We start from the raw sequence: 13,872 nt of genomic DNA, 5'->3' as shown, positions 1-13,872 counted from the left end.
TCACTTTATTTATTACATAAATTAAGATGTATATAAAATTAGAATATTTGGTGATTAAAAATAAATTCAATATAATGTTTTAACATCAGCAAAATATGTTCTTCCTTTCCATTTTCATTATAAATTATGATAAAAGTTAATATGGAAGGAGTGATCAAACACTGCAAATTTTGACCAGCTCTAAAAGTGACTTTTATAGAGAAAGGAAAGATGGATGTTTCTCTGCTGCTTTATCCTTTGGGTAATCATTTATGCCAGTAGCAATATTTTGCAATTCTTCATTTTCTTAACTAACTTAAAGACTAAAGGCATAGCTAGAGACCTGAATCCTACACGTTTGAATGAAGAACATCTGTTCAGACAGGTAGAGCACATTCACTAAATAAGTTATATGTGTAGGGGGCAGGGGGGAAGATGAGGTAGTGGAAGGGTTATTTCCTTCTTCATTTAAAGTCCTTTCTCTCTCTTCTCACCACACCCCCCCACACCTTCGTATCTTCATGATTCAGGTGGCTTTTTCCAAATGTGCATGTGCTCATAATATTGATGAGTTACACCTTTGCTGTAGTGAGGTGTGAATAATTTCCAGGATGTAAAAAGAGCTGGAAAAAGAATTTCAAACACCCTTGATGACTGTGTCAGAACCAATGCTTAATATCTCAACAATATGTAGATTGTACTGAGTAAATGCTTTAGCTTTTCACACCCATGCTGCTAACAGATGTTTAAGCTGCAGCCTGTGGTTTGACAGTCACAGTTCAAAATATCTTCTACCCCCAAAGCTAAGAGCTGTGGGCAGGCTGGAAAAATACCAGAGGGAAAGTCTTGATCTGAAAATCATCAAACAAAAGTTTTCTCACTCCTCTTCTCTGCCCCAAGTGACATTTAAAAAAAGTTAAACATAGAGCTTGCATTTGGAAATCTTGTCAATTGTACCCAATGTGTGTGTGCATAACTTTCAGCTGTGGGTGATCCTACTTTGACATATTTGCTGCCTGCTTGTGTTAACAGGCACATACCGATTCCTTAAACACGCTTGTGGCTCTACACCAACTCTACCAGTACACTAACAAATACTATGATGAGGTAAGTGATGGCCTTTATTTTCATGCTTTAATATCAATGGTAAAATGTTATGAAGGCTAACGCTAGTCTAAAGGAGTGACTTCTGGATTTCACTGAATAATCAGGTAAAAGCAATGCTGAACAAAAGCCTTGCAGTTGTATACCCTGCTCGGCAATTACACTGGTCAAAGGAATGTCCTTATAAATGAACAATTTCATTATGGCTATCTGGTTTCAGTAGGGATAGTTTAACGGATAGTTTAACAGGATCTGAAAAATAAACAGATTTAAAAATTGTTTCTCTTCAGTTCTACCATCCTAATAAGTATATAAGAATGTCACCGAGCAAAAAGTCATCAGAGTTATATCAGGTTTCAAGACAGTGTGCTTTTCTATGAGGAGCAATCTGTTAAATTTGTTTTGCTTGTAGGAATTGGAGCTATGTCCTTTTTATAAGTTAAATTGCTCTAAAAACTTCCATGCATGGTACCATCCCTGTTTTGCCATGCCAAGTGAAGTGCCTGCCTAAGGTAAAGCAAAGTAGAGTAACTGTTGAAGGTAGCCTGATTCAAAAGCAGGCTCACAGCTTCAGTTTAAAAAGTTTCTTAGGTTTTTCACACCCTGTGGAAAGGGGGACAAAGAATATCCCAGTGTAGCTGGGCTGTGGCTATGGCTCTCCAAATTTAATCTGAAAACAAAAAGAGAGAAGGAAACTTTTATTCAAAGGTTTCCATGGAAATGAATGCCTCCAGAAAACTCTCAGAATTAAATCAAAGCAAGTAAGAACAGATGCCGAATCAAAAAGGAGCACAGCACATGTGAGCTCTGTTCGGTTAGTCTTGCACCTCAGCACAGTTCATGTTTTCACTTATATTTAGCACTAAAGACAGTGAGTCTCATCCTTCACTGCAGCTGCTTATACAGGAGCAGCCAGCCTGTCGCAGCTTTTAAACAGATGCAAGCAGGCAAAATCAAATCACCCTGAGAAGTCTTGCAATGATGGTCAGTGGGGGAAGCAGCCAGAAGAATGTAGGCCAACCCGATGGCATTCCCTCACCCCCCATCCCCAGAGCTAAGCTGGCTTTCAGCACCTTCCCAAATGTGTCCGTAGTTTGACCTCTTACAAAAACACTCAGGGACCCTGAATGACAGATGAACTGTAAATCCCTGACTCATCCACACCTCAGGCGGAGTCACCAGCCTGTGGGACTTCATCAGTGGCAGGCCAGCACACCCCAGTATATAGCTGCAGCTCTTCCCTTCCATGTACATCACTGTGTAACAATGAGGTGCATCTGATGAAAAGGCTGCTAATTCAGAATTGTGGAGATAATCTGTCAAGAACCATTCACTAAAATTAATCAAGCTTATTTATTTTCCATGAAAATGTTTTAATTTGCATAAATTGGAACATTTTGCAGCTGCCCTTGTCTTTATTACTGACACAGTGGTTCCCAGCATGTGCTGTACCTTCTGCATCTCTGCAGGGCTTGACAATGACTAAGTGGGTACATTCTAATTGTCCACATTTATGTGAAGGATATATTCACCAGTAGAGATAATCATTAATTATTTAGTCTAGATTTGAGGAGTTACAGCTAGATATAATTGTTTAAATTAAGGAAACAATACCAAATTAAATTAGGCCCAGTTTAAATAATGCAATAAGTGTTTATTAAGTCTGTCTTGTAAAAATATTTTCACACTTTAAAAACAAATTCATTAAAATAATTATTTCTAAACAAATTTGCTCCAATGTTGGAAATGCACATGCTATACCAGCCCTTCAAAGTGAAATTATTGGCTAGATTGATTCTAAATGCATTAATCTCCATTGTCGGTGATGTTCAAGAAGTAATAAAAAACACAGGTAGTGACAGGCAAACACCATTTTTCCAGTCCTTGTACTTGCAAGTTTATATAGTATTTAAAAAGTGCTAAAGGTTTCCGCCTGATTACACTGTCAGACTTATATTAATAAAGCCAGTTCCAGAAAAGGAATGGTTTTGTCATGTAAGACATTCTTCTAATGGAGAAATCTAATAGCTAGTGGGAAAGTTTTCCTAAAGGATGGTGGAAATTAAAACCTTTCAAAACCTTTTGAATTTGATCTGGGAAGCCCTAAAAATCTCTATTTGAAGAAAAGCCTTCTCATAACAGCTGACCTTTACTAGCTCTTGTTTTCAAATCTCTTGTGTCTTAAGAGTCATATCCTCTTATATATATTCTGTACAGCAGAGGCTGTAGGGTGCTGGGGGCTCCTCTGATGAGCTCTTTGCTTTCCTGAGCTATGTGGTGCCGGGCCAGTGTCTCGGCACTTCTTGGCAAGAGCCAAAGGGGAGCTGATAGCTTTATTCCTCATATTGCCTACAGACACAGGAGACCTTGCACTGTCCTACCATATGCCTGTGGCTGGACCACCCAGGAGCGTCTCATAACTAAAGCTCATGGGGATGGGATATAATTACCGATGGTAAATGACCCTTAAGCCTTGTAGGGTGCACTGTAAGTAAAAGCACTGTTTCTTAAATAGCTCTAAGGAAATTTTTCCCCTGCCTGCTCCCTCTTGGAATGTAATATTTTACAAGATAAAGTACTAGCTATTAATTTGCTTGTATCTCAACATAATGGGAAACATTATAGAAACTTAGATAAAATAACAAAGACAATCATTTTTACTGTCTTTTTTTACAAATAGAACATGGGGCCTAATAGATGGACTTTGGTACAGAGTGAATGCAAAAGAGTCTTTACAACCAAAGGAGTATCAAATACTTGGTCTCCGAACTATGTCATACATTTTAAGTTCAATTATTCTAAACTTTCCCTGTTTATATCTTCCAGATTATAAATGCACTTGAAGAGGATCCAGCTGCACAAAAAATGCAGCTTGCCTTCCGTTTACAGCAAATAGCAGCTGCGCTAGAGAATAAAGTGACTGACCTTTGACTCAAAAGCCGCAATAAAGAAATCTGATCTGAAGATGTTCAAATTCATTCTTCCTGTTAAGGAAATAGTGTTCTATTTTTTAATGTATAATTACAACTTTAAATGAAAGATTTCATGGTTTTTTGATAGCAGAGGTGTAATGTAAAGAATTTTTACTGTAAATTATGCTTCTAATTAAAAGCTGTGTTGTGTGTAAATGAATCTTCTGTGGGAAAGAAAGTCCTTTGGTTGGGGGCAGGGTGGGGGGTGGAAGAAGAAAAACCTATAATTCATTTGATTTAGTAGAACCTGAGACATCAGCATTTAGGATTCATTATGCAAGTAAATTCAATACTATAGCATCCTTTCTACCTTAAGCAATATTTGTACTAGGAAAACAATAACATACTCAGAGACACATGCAATATCCCCTTTTATTTTGATAACTGGAAATTGACTTCCATAGAGCTCTAAAACTTGGTCTGTGCTCATAATGAATACAGTGAACAAAGTGTCCAATTTCTCTGCAAGACCTGAAAATGGGATTTGTTACCACACAAGTTCTAAATTTAATTATTTATCTCAATGGTGATGCACAGTATTGCACCCACCACAGATGGCTGAGAGAGAAATAAGAGTAATGTCAGTATAGGAGAGTTCTACTGATGAAGTCTTGTTCAGTTCAGAAATCACTGCAAAGAAGGAATTAGTCCTTAAAACTTTAAAACTCTTTGTTATTATTGTGAGTTTTATGATATATGCTAATGTGCCTTACTTGTACTAATTCTGTGAATCTGATGAATGGTTTTGTAAAAAGAAGCAGATCAGAAAAATAAGTATTTATGTGCTATTGAATGACTTTTGTGTGAAAAACATGACCAGCAGAATGCTTGTAATTAGCTGCTTGCCGAGAGTGTGCTGTTTAACATGATTTGATTATGTATAATATCCTATTTTAGAATGGTTCTGATGATTTTTTATTTGAATCTTGGAACTGTCCTAGAAATATCATCACTTGTTTTTATTGTATCTGTGATGTAAAATACTAGTATGATATTGGAAAAATCATATACCCATCTATTGAAAACCACTCGGTCAGTTTTGAGCCTTGGAATGCTGCATTTGATTGAATACACACTATAATCCATAGCAAAGAAAATTGAAATAACTTGTCAGAAAGTGTGTGTTTACAATATAGGTAAGCTCCGTACAAATCAAAAAGTTAGGTACGTCTTCTTAAATTGCTGTATTGCACATCAGAGAACTTTACTTCTCTTTGTCTTGCAAGTTTTTGGCAGTAAAGTAGCATTTTAATGAAGTGCTGCCATCTGTACTCCTTCATTCATTGTCCTGCCAAGCACCCGGACTCTGCTGACTCTCAGCAAGCTAATGCAGTGTCTGCCGCCCGCTCTTCCTGCCTGGTAGGTTGTCACACACTCACTTTTACTGTCTGTTGATATTTTTTTTTTCCTCCCGTTTTGAAATTTTCCTAGTATTTGTCAGTGGGCCTTTCCTTCAGTTTCTGAAAATCAAAAGCCTCACCAAAACTGGTTTTCTGCCCAGTAGGCTGTGAGCAGTTTTTTTGTTTGTTTTGTACTCGACTTCTTGCATTTGTCTATAATAATTCCTGAACCTGCCTGGGCTATAAGTTATTTTATACTGTTTAGGACTGAGTTATATGACTTCTACAGGAAGGTGCTTTGCCAGTTACTCTTTCATCAACAAAGGCATCCTAATTTCATGGCTAATCTGTTTCTTTTTCATTATTTGTAAATCCTGTTAATTGTAAATCAAATATAATGTTGTTTTTTCCACCAAGTGTCAGTGGATCTTTACTGAAACTGGGGGGATGGGTGTTGAAAGGATTTGTAATGCTTCCTCCGGGAGTGATGGAGCAGCAGCGTCCATCAGTCTGTGGTTGGGAACGGAGGAGCGCAGCACATCCTGCAGATGGAATGCCTGACATCATGCCCTTTTTATTGGCATTTGCTCTGAAAAATGACAGTACTCTGGAGAAGCAAGGATGTAGTGCAACATACCAGAGTGAGGTCTTCTTGCCTAATCTATCTTGGGACCTGAAAGCCAATTAAAATACAAGCTCAGCAGCATCTCTCCAGAGAGACCAGAAAGCCCTGCTCGAGCAAGTAGGGCTTTCAGAGGGAACATTATATGTCCCCCATCACCAGTGACTTGACACAGAGCAGCTGTAGACTGTGACTCTGGGATGCAGCGGTGCCCCAGCTGGATCTTACCTATTATAGGGAAGTGGCATGTGTGTCTGCTGGCATGTGCAAGTTCATGATGGATCCATTAGTCATTCTTGGTGCCCTTTTCTCACTTCCTGGGAAATTTGCAGGCTATCGGTGCTGCAGTGTCGCCTGCCAGGGAACACAGAGGCAGATAACTGTGAGCAGCTGCAGCTACAAAGAGACTTAATGCCAGTTTTTCAGTTTCTCCAAGTCTCCTGTCCTGAAAGCACAGAGTTGGAATTTGAATTGAAGAACTGAGCTCATTTATTTTATTATTTCCCCTTTGGCTAAGCTACTCCAGTGCTTGTTTTTCCACTCTGGTGCCCTGTTTTGCCCAGGCCGAGTTTTTGGCTTCAGTTTTCATTACGTTTTAGCAATCTGATTCTTAAAACCTTCATGCTCCTTCTTTGGTTTCTGCTGCTCCTGCCATCTGGTTCATCTACAAGATAAAAGGAAAAAGCTCACTGGGGGTCTCCCTCCTTTTCATCCCGTCTGCAGCCCCTCTAAGGGGCACTTCTTAAAGCACAAGAGCCTTCTCTCTGCATAATAGAAGTCACTTTACTGCATAGAAGCAGCTGTGAGAAAAGTTCCCTTGCTTGGACATCTCCCACATCTAAATGTGGGAGGCTGGTACAGGTATTTGACCACCACCAGCATGTCTGAATCCCATTGCTGACAGCTGCCTCTTCAAGGGTTTGCTTGCCTCCTCACCAGCAAACATGCCAGTAGAGATCTCATATGATGGGACAAGGTCCCTGCACCAGCTTGTTTAATATGTAATAACTCATCCAACTGAACAGGAATGGGGTTTTTTTGTCTCTGGCCAGGAATTCACTCTCTATTCCTTAGTGCCAGGTTTACCTCTGAAACCTTACTTGACCTTTTTGCTGCTCTCTATATGCTGTAGATTTATAAGAAAGTGGTTATGGGTGGAGGGGACCTTGGCTAGCTCACATACATGAGGCATTCATAATGTCTCCTCAAGATGACTTCTCTGATCACTCCATTACAGTCTACTTGAGCCTCCCCCTTCTGCACCCTGCTGTGTTGGACACATTTCTCAGCCTGCTGAGTCTGAGCTGTATTTACATGCACTCACTAAAGTTGGCCTTCCTGGTAACCTTTTGAAAATAAACTGAGTCATCACTATAAACAAAAGCATACAGGGAATTCAGAAATTCAAACTGGAATTCACAATTCACAAACTGTAGTAACATGGTAGGATTTTTAGCCAGCTGCATAAAAACTTTAAATGCCTGTAAGCTTGAAATTCAGCTGTCCTGGACTTACCAGCACTGATGAGATTTTGTGGCCAGTCCTTTACCATTCCAGGTTGTCCAGCCTTATTAGTAACACAACCATTTTCAGGTATAGTATGCCCTTGATGATATGTACCTACATGGCCTAAAAAACCCCCAACCTCTGAATCTGATAGGGAAACCCCTCTTTTACATGCTTCCTAGGGTTGCAACACCTCTATTTATGCTGATAGTGGTTCTAGTCAGAGTTCCCATTTGCACCTAAGCATGTGGTGTAACAGTTCTCTGAGGAGTTCCTTTCTAAAGAATTTGATCTGGAGCAAAGATTGCTTAAGACTTTTCTCAAGTCTGTTGTCTTCTCTTAGAAAAAACTTACAGGGGAAGTTGTTTGTGGTTTTTTTCCTTTTTATCTCTGTCTAGAGATCCCCTTCAGAACAGTGAGACAGTCAGCTTCAGAGATTTAAAGGAGGATGTCTGCCTGCCATTTTTCTACCAACCACTGACTTGAGCCCTGTGTTATTCTGCTTTACACTCAGAGGAGTTGAAATTTGGCACTTCAAGTCACTAGAGTTGATGCACTGAAAATGTAAGCACCATTGCTCTTGTGACTTGCTTTCATCCCTCATTCCAAGCTCAATACAGGCAAACTCTGTGCCTGAAGCTTTCCAGGTTCTCCATCACAGAAGCTCGTCTCTAGTTTTCTGTTTTGCCAGATTTGCCTGGAGCACAGGATTCCCTGGAGAATGAGTGACAGCAGCATATAAGCTATAATGATCAGTGATTTTTTTTTCTCAGACCCTACATACCTAGTCTGTGGTTTTTTATTTTGAGAAACCCTCCTTTAGTTGATGAATGATGAGCTTGAAAGGTAGAATTGTAAACTAGAGTTGGTCTTTTAGCCTCCCTCTTTTGTTAGCCTTTGTCCTGATGGAGCCTAAAAGTGATGGTGGAATTCTTGGAGTTTGACAGTTCCTGAAGAACAGAAGGAAAAGAGACTTTCCAGATCCACAGTTACAACGAAGTTTTCAAAGGTTTTGTTTCCTTGAAATGGTGTCCACTTTTGCCTCAGTATCAAGGAACATTTCTCCATCCACTAGAGGAGAAAGTGGTTTCCCCTGTGCAGGTTTGTAATAACCATCTATGCTGTGAAAGATCACTGCTGTTGTACCAGACAGTCAGGGCTGACTTCTGTCTTGCTTGCTGCTGCTGCCATTACCAAAGAGGACAAATCCTACTGTCATTCATAGCCAGGCAATCAAAAACTATTTCATTTACCCATGTATTCCTGTTTCTTTGCTGCTTCTCAGATAATTGCCATTTGAACCAGAAGGGAGTGTGAGTGCTTTCCCTCTTTTTCTAAGCTTTTAAAGAACCTATGTGTTTTAACAGATTGGATGCTTCAGAAAGAAACTATTTCTTCAGTGGGACAGAGGACAATAGATCTCATACAGCTGTATATGGCTCATCTTAAAAGGAAATAAAAATCCCACCATGAACCCCACACTGTGTTTTTGAAATCCTTTATTCAGTGCTCTAATTCTGAACAATGTTTTTGGCTTATTTAATTGTCCTCAAAATTGAATGTTGAACAAAACTCACTTTTTTCTTTTAATCTACTGTAATAAGAAAGGAGTGAAATGAAAAAATGTATTCCTTTGATACCCTTAATCTTTTCTCTCCTGTGGCTATGCTCCTATTCAGTAAGAGATCATACTTGTTAGTTGCAGAGCCTGGATGCCAATCCATGGGATTTAAAACAAACCCAAATCCATGTTTCCTGCAGCTACATCTAGGTCCATGGCAATGCTCACAATTGTAAAACTGCCTCCAGGATGTTATTTGGAATATTATTATCATGGGTCTGGCTGCTTTCCTCATCTTCCTTCATGTGATCCCTCTTCGTGTGGGTTTTAACCTTGTGTTTCAGTGGCACTTTCTGAAGCACTACACTACATTCCTCTGAAAGCCCAAGGAAGGAAACAATCCCTGCCTGGATTAATCATGCACTTTTCATCCCCAAAGTGCCCCGTGGGCACTCAGAACCACCCAGGCTCAGCTCACGGGAAAATTATAGAAGTGGATTTTTTTGTGCTAGAGCAGACAACCTTATTGAAACATAAAACATTTCCATCTGTCTATGGTAAAACACATTTGTTTTGTTAATAAACACCCTACACATACATTACTATTCATATCTGAGGTACATACATTCACATCTGATGTATGAATGGCCCTTCTTAGTTGATTTGAACTCCACCTAAAGTCTGCAGCACTCTGCCCTGGACTGGTGGCTGCACTATGCTAGCCCTAAACTAGAAAGTAACATAGATATTAACGTCATTTAGCCTTTAGATAAGGCTAAATACGGCTCACTTGTTTGGTGTGGGTGTTTAGCCTCATTGCTCTTTTAATGGGCTAAAGTTTGTCTTGTGAGGCTGCTGTACAGTTATGATATCCAGAAGTCCCATAATGAGGCCTTAATGTCCAGCAAAGGGAACAGAAAGACCGCCATCACTTTCAGTGGCAGCAGGTTCCTCTTCTGCTCAGCTATCAGTGTATATTCCACCCTTTATATTAACATGGTCTTATTCTGTTTCCTTGTGCACTTGAAGCAGTGACAATCCTCTATTTGTATTCTGGCACATTACTGCTGGAGATGAGATCATCCATCTAGGTTTTGTGCTATTTTGCAGCTACAGGTTTGGTATTTAATAGGGTCATGCCCTGGTGTGCTTACTCCTCTTACAATAATATTCGATAGAGAGCTGTGTCAAGTTATGGCTTTGCTCACTGTGTGTGAAGATTCATATGCTGATTGCTTTGACCTGCCTATCTATAGTAAGAGCCTGTAACTGCCCAAGTACTATTGTAGCTTTTGATTTAAGTTACGGTTGTGATTTTATCTTTCTTTTCAGTGAAAGGAAGATTAGAAATGTTTTGTTTGCCATTTAACTGGAAAATGTTAATAGTTTAGCTGCATCTCTCTAACAAAATAGGGAGAAAGGGGAGGTGACGTCCTTTCCCTGTGCGGTGGTTTTGGACTATTCTTTTTTGAAGTTAACCAAGACAGTGACGACAAAGAACACTTCAGCACTGCTGTCACTGACAGACATAAGTTTCTTTGTGGTTAATCATTCATGTGAATTAGCAGGGCAAGTTTTTTAATACAGAGATTGAATTTAATTTCAATCTGTGCTGTCCATCATTGTCTGTCTTTAGCAGATTTTTGAGATGACAGCATACACAATGTATCTAAGATTAGATTCTGGCTTTAAATATTTAGAGTCTGAATCACATCTATTTGTACTTCATTCCAAGGTTGAAGTAATGTGGCAGGACACACATTCCACAGTAGTTAAAACAAATCAAAGGAGTGCTGAATTATTCATTTTAAACTTTAAAGCCATTTCTCTTTGTGGGCCTGCATCCATGTGCTGCTTGGGGTAAGCTGGGGATTGCCAGCTGGGCTGGAGGCTCTGCCCTGTACACAGTGCCCTGGCTCTGGTCTGCCAGCCCCGGCCATTTCCCCACCTGCTGGGCCAGCTAAGGGCTGGGAGCTGTTTGTGCTAATGGCTCCCGTGGATTTCTAGGAATGAATTCCAGGCTGGGCTTTGGTTAGCTCCTGTTTAAGTCAAACTGCTCTCTGAAAGGTGATTTAAGAGTCTCATCAGAAGATTTGCTCCACTACTGATATACCAACTGGCATGTCTGCAACCAAAAATTTTCTGTTAACTATCCACTGCAAAAGGATGCTAAATTTAGCCTCTTGCCAGCAAGTGGCAAACCCAAAGACAAGTAAGTTCACTGTGAAGCCTGAGCCAAAAGGCCAGGAGTGGATCAGACCTCTGAGCCTTGCCAAGCTTTGATTTGCCTTGACAGGCATGTAGCCCTCAAGACCAGGAGCTGCTCTGAACACTGGCTGCTGCATTCCCTTTCAACATGGTCTTACGTATTAACATAGCTGGAGCTTTGATCTGGTTATTACTATGCTGCAGATGTTGCTCCTGCTCACCCTGGATCTAATGAAGCATACCAGGAGTCGCTAGTGATTTAAATGGACTCTGAATCTCTCCTGCAATCTCTAGGAGATTTACTCTAAAATCAATTATATTTGCTCTAAAATCAATACAGCTAGTGCTTTAACATGATCAGCACAAGAGAGGAAACTGGAGGTTGATACAGGTGGCTGAGGTAGGGAGAGAAGGGAACCAAGCAGACCATTTATCAGGTTGGTACCATTGTCCAAGTGCCTGCTCTGCACACAGAAGGTTGGCATTCCCTGAGCCTGGCCATTAGACATCATGGTTATCATATGGAATGACTACTGTCTTCATCCAAAAGCCTTGAAATGTTTTACAAATGTTAATTAAGCTCTGTGGTGTCACATCCTGTTCCTGTTGATGCAACAAAAAAATGAAAAAATAAAAAATTAAGGCAAAACCAACTTACCTTAAGTTAGAGCACAAGTCAATTGCATGGCTGGGAATAAAACTTGAGATTCCGGATCCTTGGATCCTAAATCTAACCCGCTGGTGGTGCTAAGTACAGAAAAATTAAAATTTATTCAGCTAAATTGCTATCTCCATGGTACAATTTTCCATGGCTTTGTAGAGAAAAAAAATTCAGACATGAGGTTGAGATAGGAAAAACCTGCCTGGCAAGGGTAATATGTGTTCAAAATCTATCATTCAAAGAAAAGCTCCTGTCTCTGCTTAAATATATACAGCTATTTGTTGAAAAGAAGTTTGCCCAAGTTGCAGCCTGCAAACCACGGAGATTCAGCATCTAAAAAAAGGGTATGTGAGGCCTGGGTTTTAGTGTTTCTCAGCATGTAGTCTGACCCATTCCGTAAATGCAGGCACAATATAACTCTGCCAGCCTGTAACAAGAGCGTAACTTTGCCACCATCTACACTCGCCTAAAATGTTGTCATAGATGTGGATACACTCACCTGTAGGTGAAGTGTGTACTCCCAGAGGACAGGCAGCTGGACCTGACCACCCGTCGCGCAGAGCTTGGTGCTACTTGGGGACAAATGCAGTTCTTCTATGGCCACATCCACAGCCCCACTGCAGCCCCCAGGGCTCTGGCTGTGCTCCTCACTAAGCTGATGTTTAACCTGGGCACCCCTACCTGAACTGCAGAAGTCACACCTCTCATTCTTGCAATAGGGTGCATTCTACCTCACCAAGCACAGAGTGATGCATAAACAGATCCTGGATCCTCACAAACAGGGGTCCTGTGCATGCCCCAGCTATGACCAAAGCCCTGCAGGACACACAGTACCACCTCAGGAAGAGAGCAAAGAACTGCACTGTCCCCCTCTCCCAGACCAATTACAGGGTTCAGGCTCACTGGGCTGGTGTCACCTCCAGCTTGCATTGCCCTGACAAAACTCATCACCGCACACCACAGTTCAGACTGAGAACTGCCACACTCCAGGACTGATAGCAGGGAAACATGTGCTCCCTCTCCCGGGACAGTGCATGCCTCACAGACCAGCTGAGAGCACCAAATAGAGATACACAGGCAGCAAGGGCAGCCTCACCCCAGCTCACAGCAGCAAACTGGTGTTTGAGAGCATTAAAGTGGTTTTCTCAAGTTGAGTTAAATATTGCCGTGGTGCAAAACTGATTATGATTGGATTAATATTTCTGTGCAGACATGATGACAGGAATGAATGAATGAAGCAGACTGGTCCGTCTGGATTTGGTTTGGGGGATTTTTTGGAGGAGAAAGCATTTGGTTGAGCTGAAGGAAACAGAAGATATTATAAAAAAGCAACATAAGTGATACAAAGAATTATATGGTATTTAAAAATTTTTCCTTTTTCAAATTATCTAAAATGTCATTTAACAGGAGCAAAGAAATTTCTTTTTACCGATACATAAATATACATGTAACTATATATGTGAGGAGGGAGTGTTGTATAACTACATTTAACTACACCACATGCCTTTAATAAAACTTTCCTGTGGAAAACTCTTAGGGATTTTTAATCCAGGCAGCTAACCATAAAGTTTTCTCCATAACAGTAAATTATGACAATTGCCCACAGCTTTAACATCCCTGCATTTTGTTCTCTGCTTTGAATTGTGATGATCAATATTAATAGCCTCTGTTCAGATATGGTCACTGCAAAACCAAGATGAAACTGTCTTTGCCTCTGAATTTTACTGCAAATGTGAACATTTATCAACACTTACTCAAGACATAAATGAGAAAGAGAACAGCTATATCATGAAAGAAAGAGCTAGTTACAATTTAACCTCCCTGCCATGCATCTAGAATATTTTCCAGAAGCAAATGTAGACAGTGGTATTGCAGGAAAGACAGCAAAATCTATGAATATTTGTGATCAACATAAACCT

General features: G+C 40.2%; 1 protein-coding gene across 5 annotated transcripts in view; it reads left to right on the top strand.

The window, feature by feature from the left end:
* PLXNB2 (plexin B2) overlaps window positions 1-5,811 on the top strand; it is a 254,458-nt gene extending 248,647 nt beyond the window's left edge. For all 5 annotated transcript variants that reach the window (XM_039570587.1, XM_039570583.1, XM_039570585.1 and 2 more), the window contains 2 exons: window positions 1,012-1,086; window positions 3,910-5,811. In XM_039570587.1, coding sequence (XP_039426521.1) covers window positions 1,012-1,086; window positions 3,910-4,014 — 180 coding nt within the window. In that variant the 3' untranslated portion in view covers window positions 4,015-5,811. The remainder of the gene's footprint in view (window positions 1-1,011; window positions 1,087-3,909) is intronic.
* Window positions 5,812-13,872: the final 8,061 nt, after the last annotated feature.

The sequence above is a fragment of the Corvus cornix genome, chromosome 1A (genome assembly GCF_000738735.6).
Source record: "Corvus cornix cornix isolate S_Up_H32 chromosome 1A, ASM73873v5, whole genome shotgun sequence".
NCBI classification, from domain to species: domain Eukaryota; kingdom Metazoa; phylum Chordata; class Aves; order Passeriformes; family Corvidae; genus Corvus; species Corvus cornix.
Note: the sequence above shows the minus strand (reverse complement) of the source record. Positions and strands in the feature narration are given on the sequence as shown.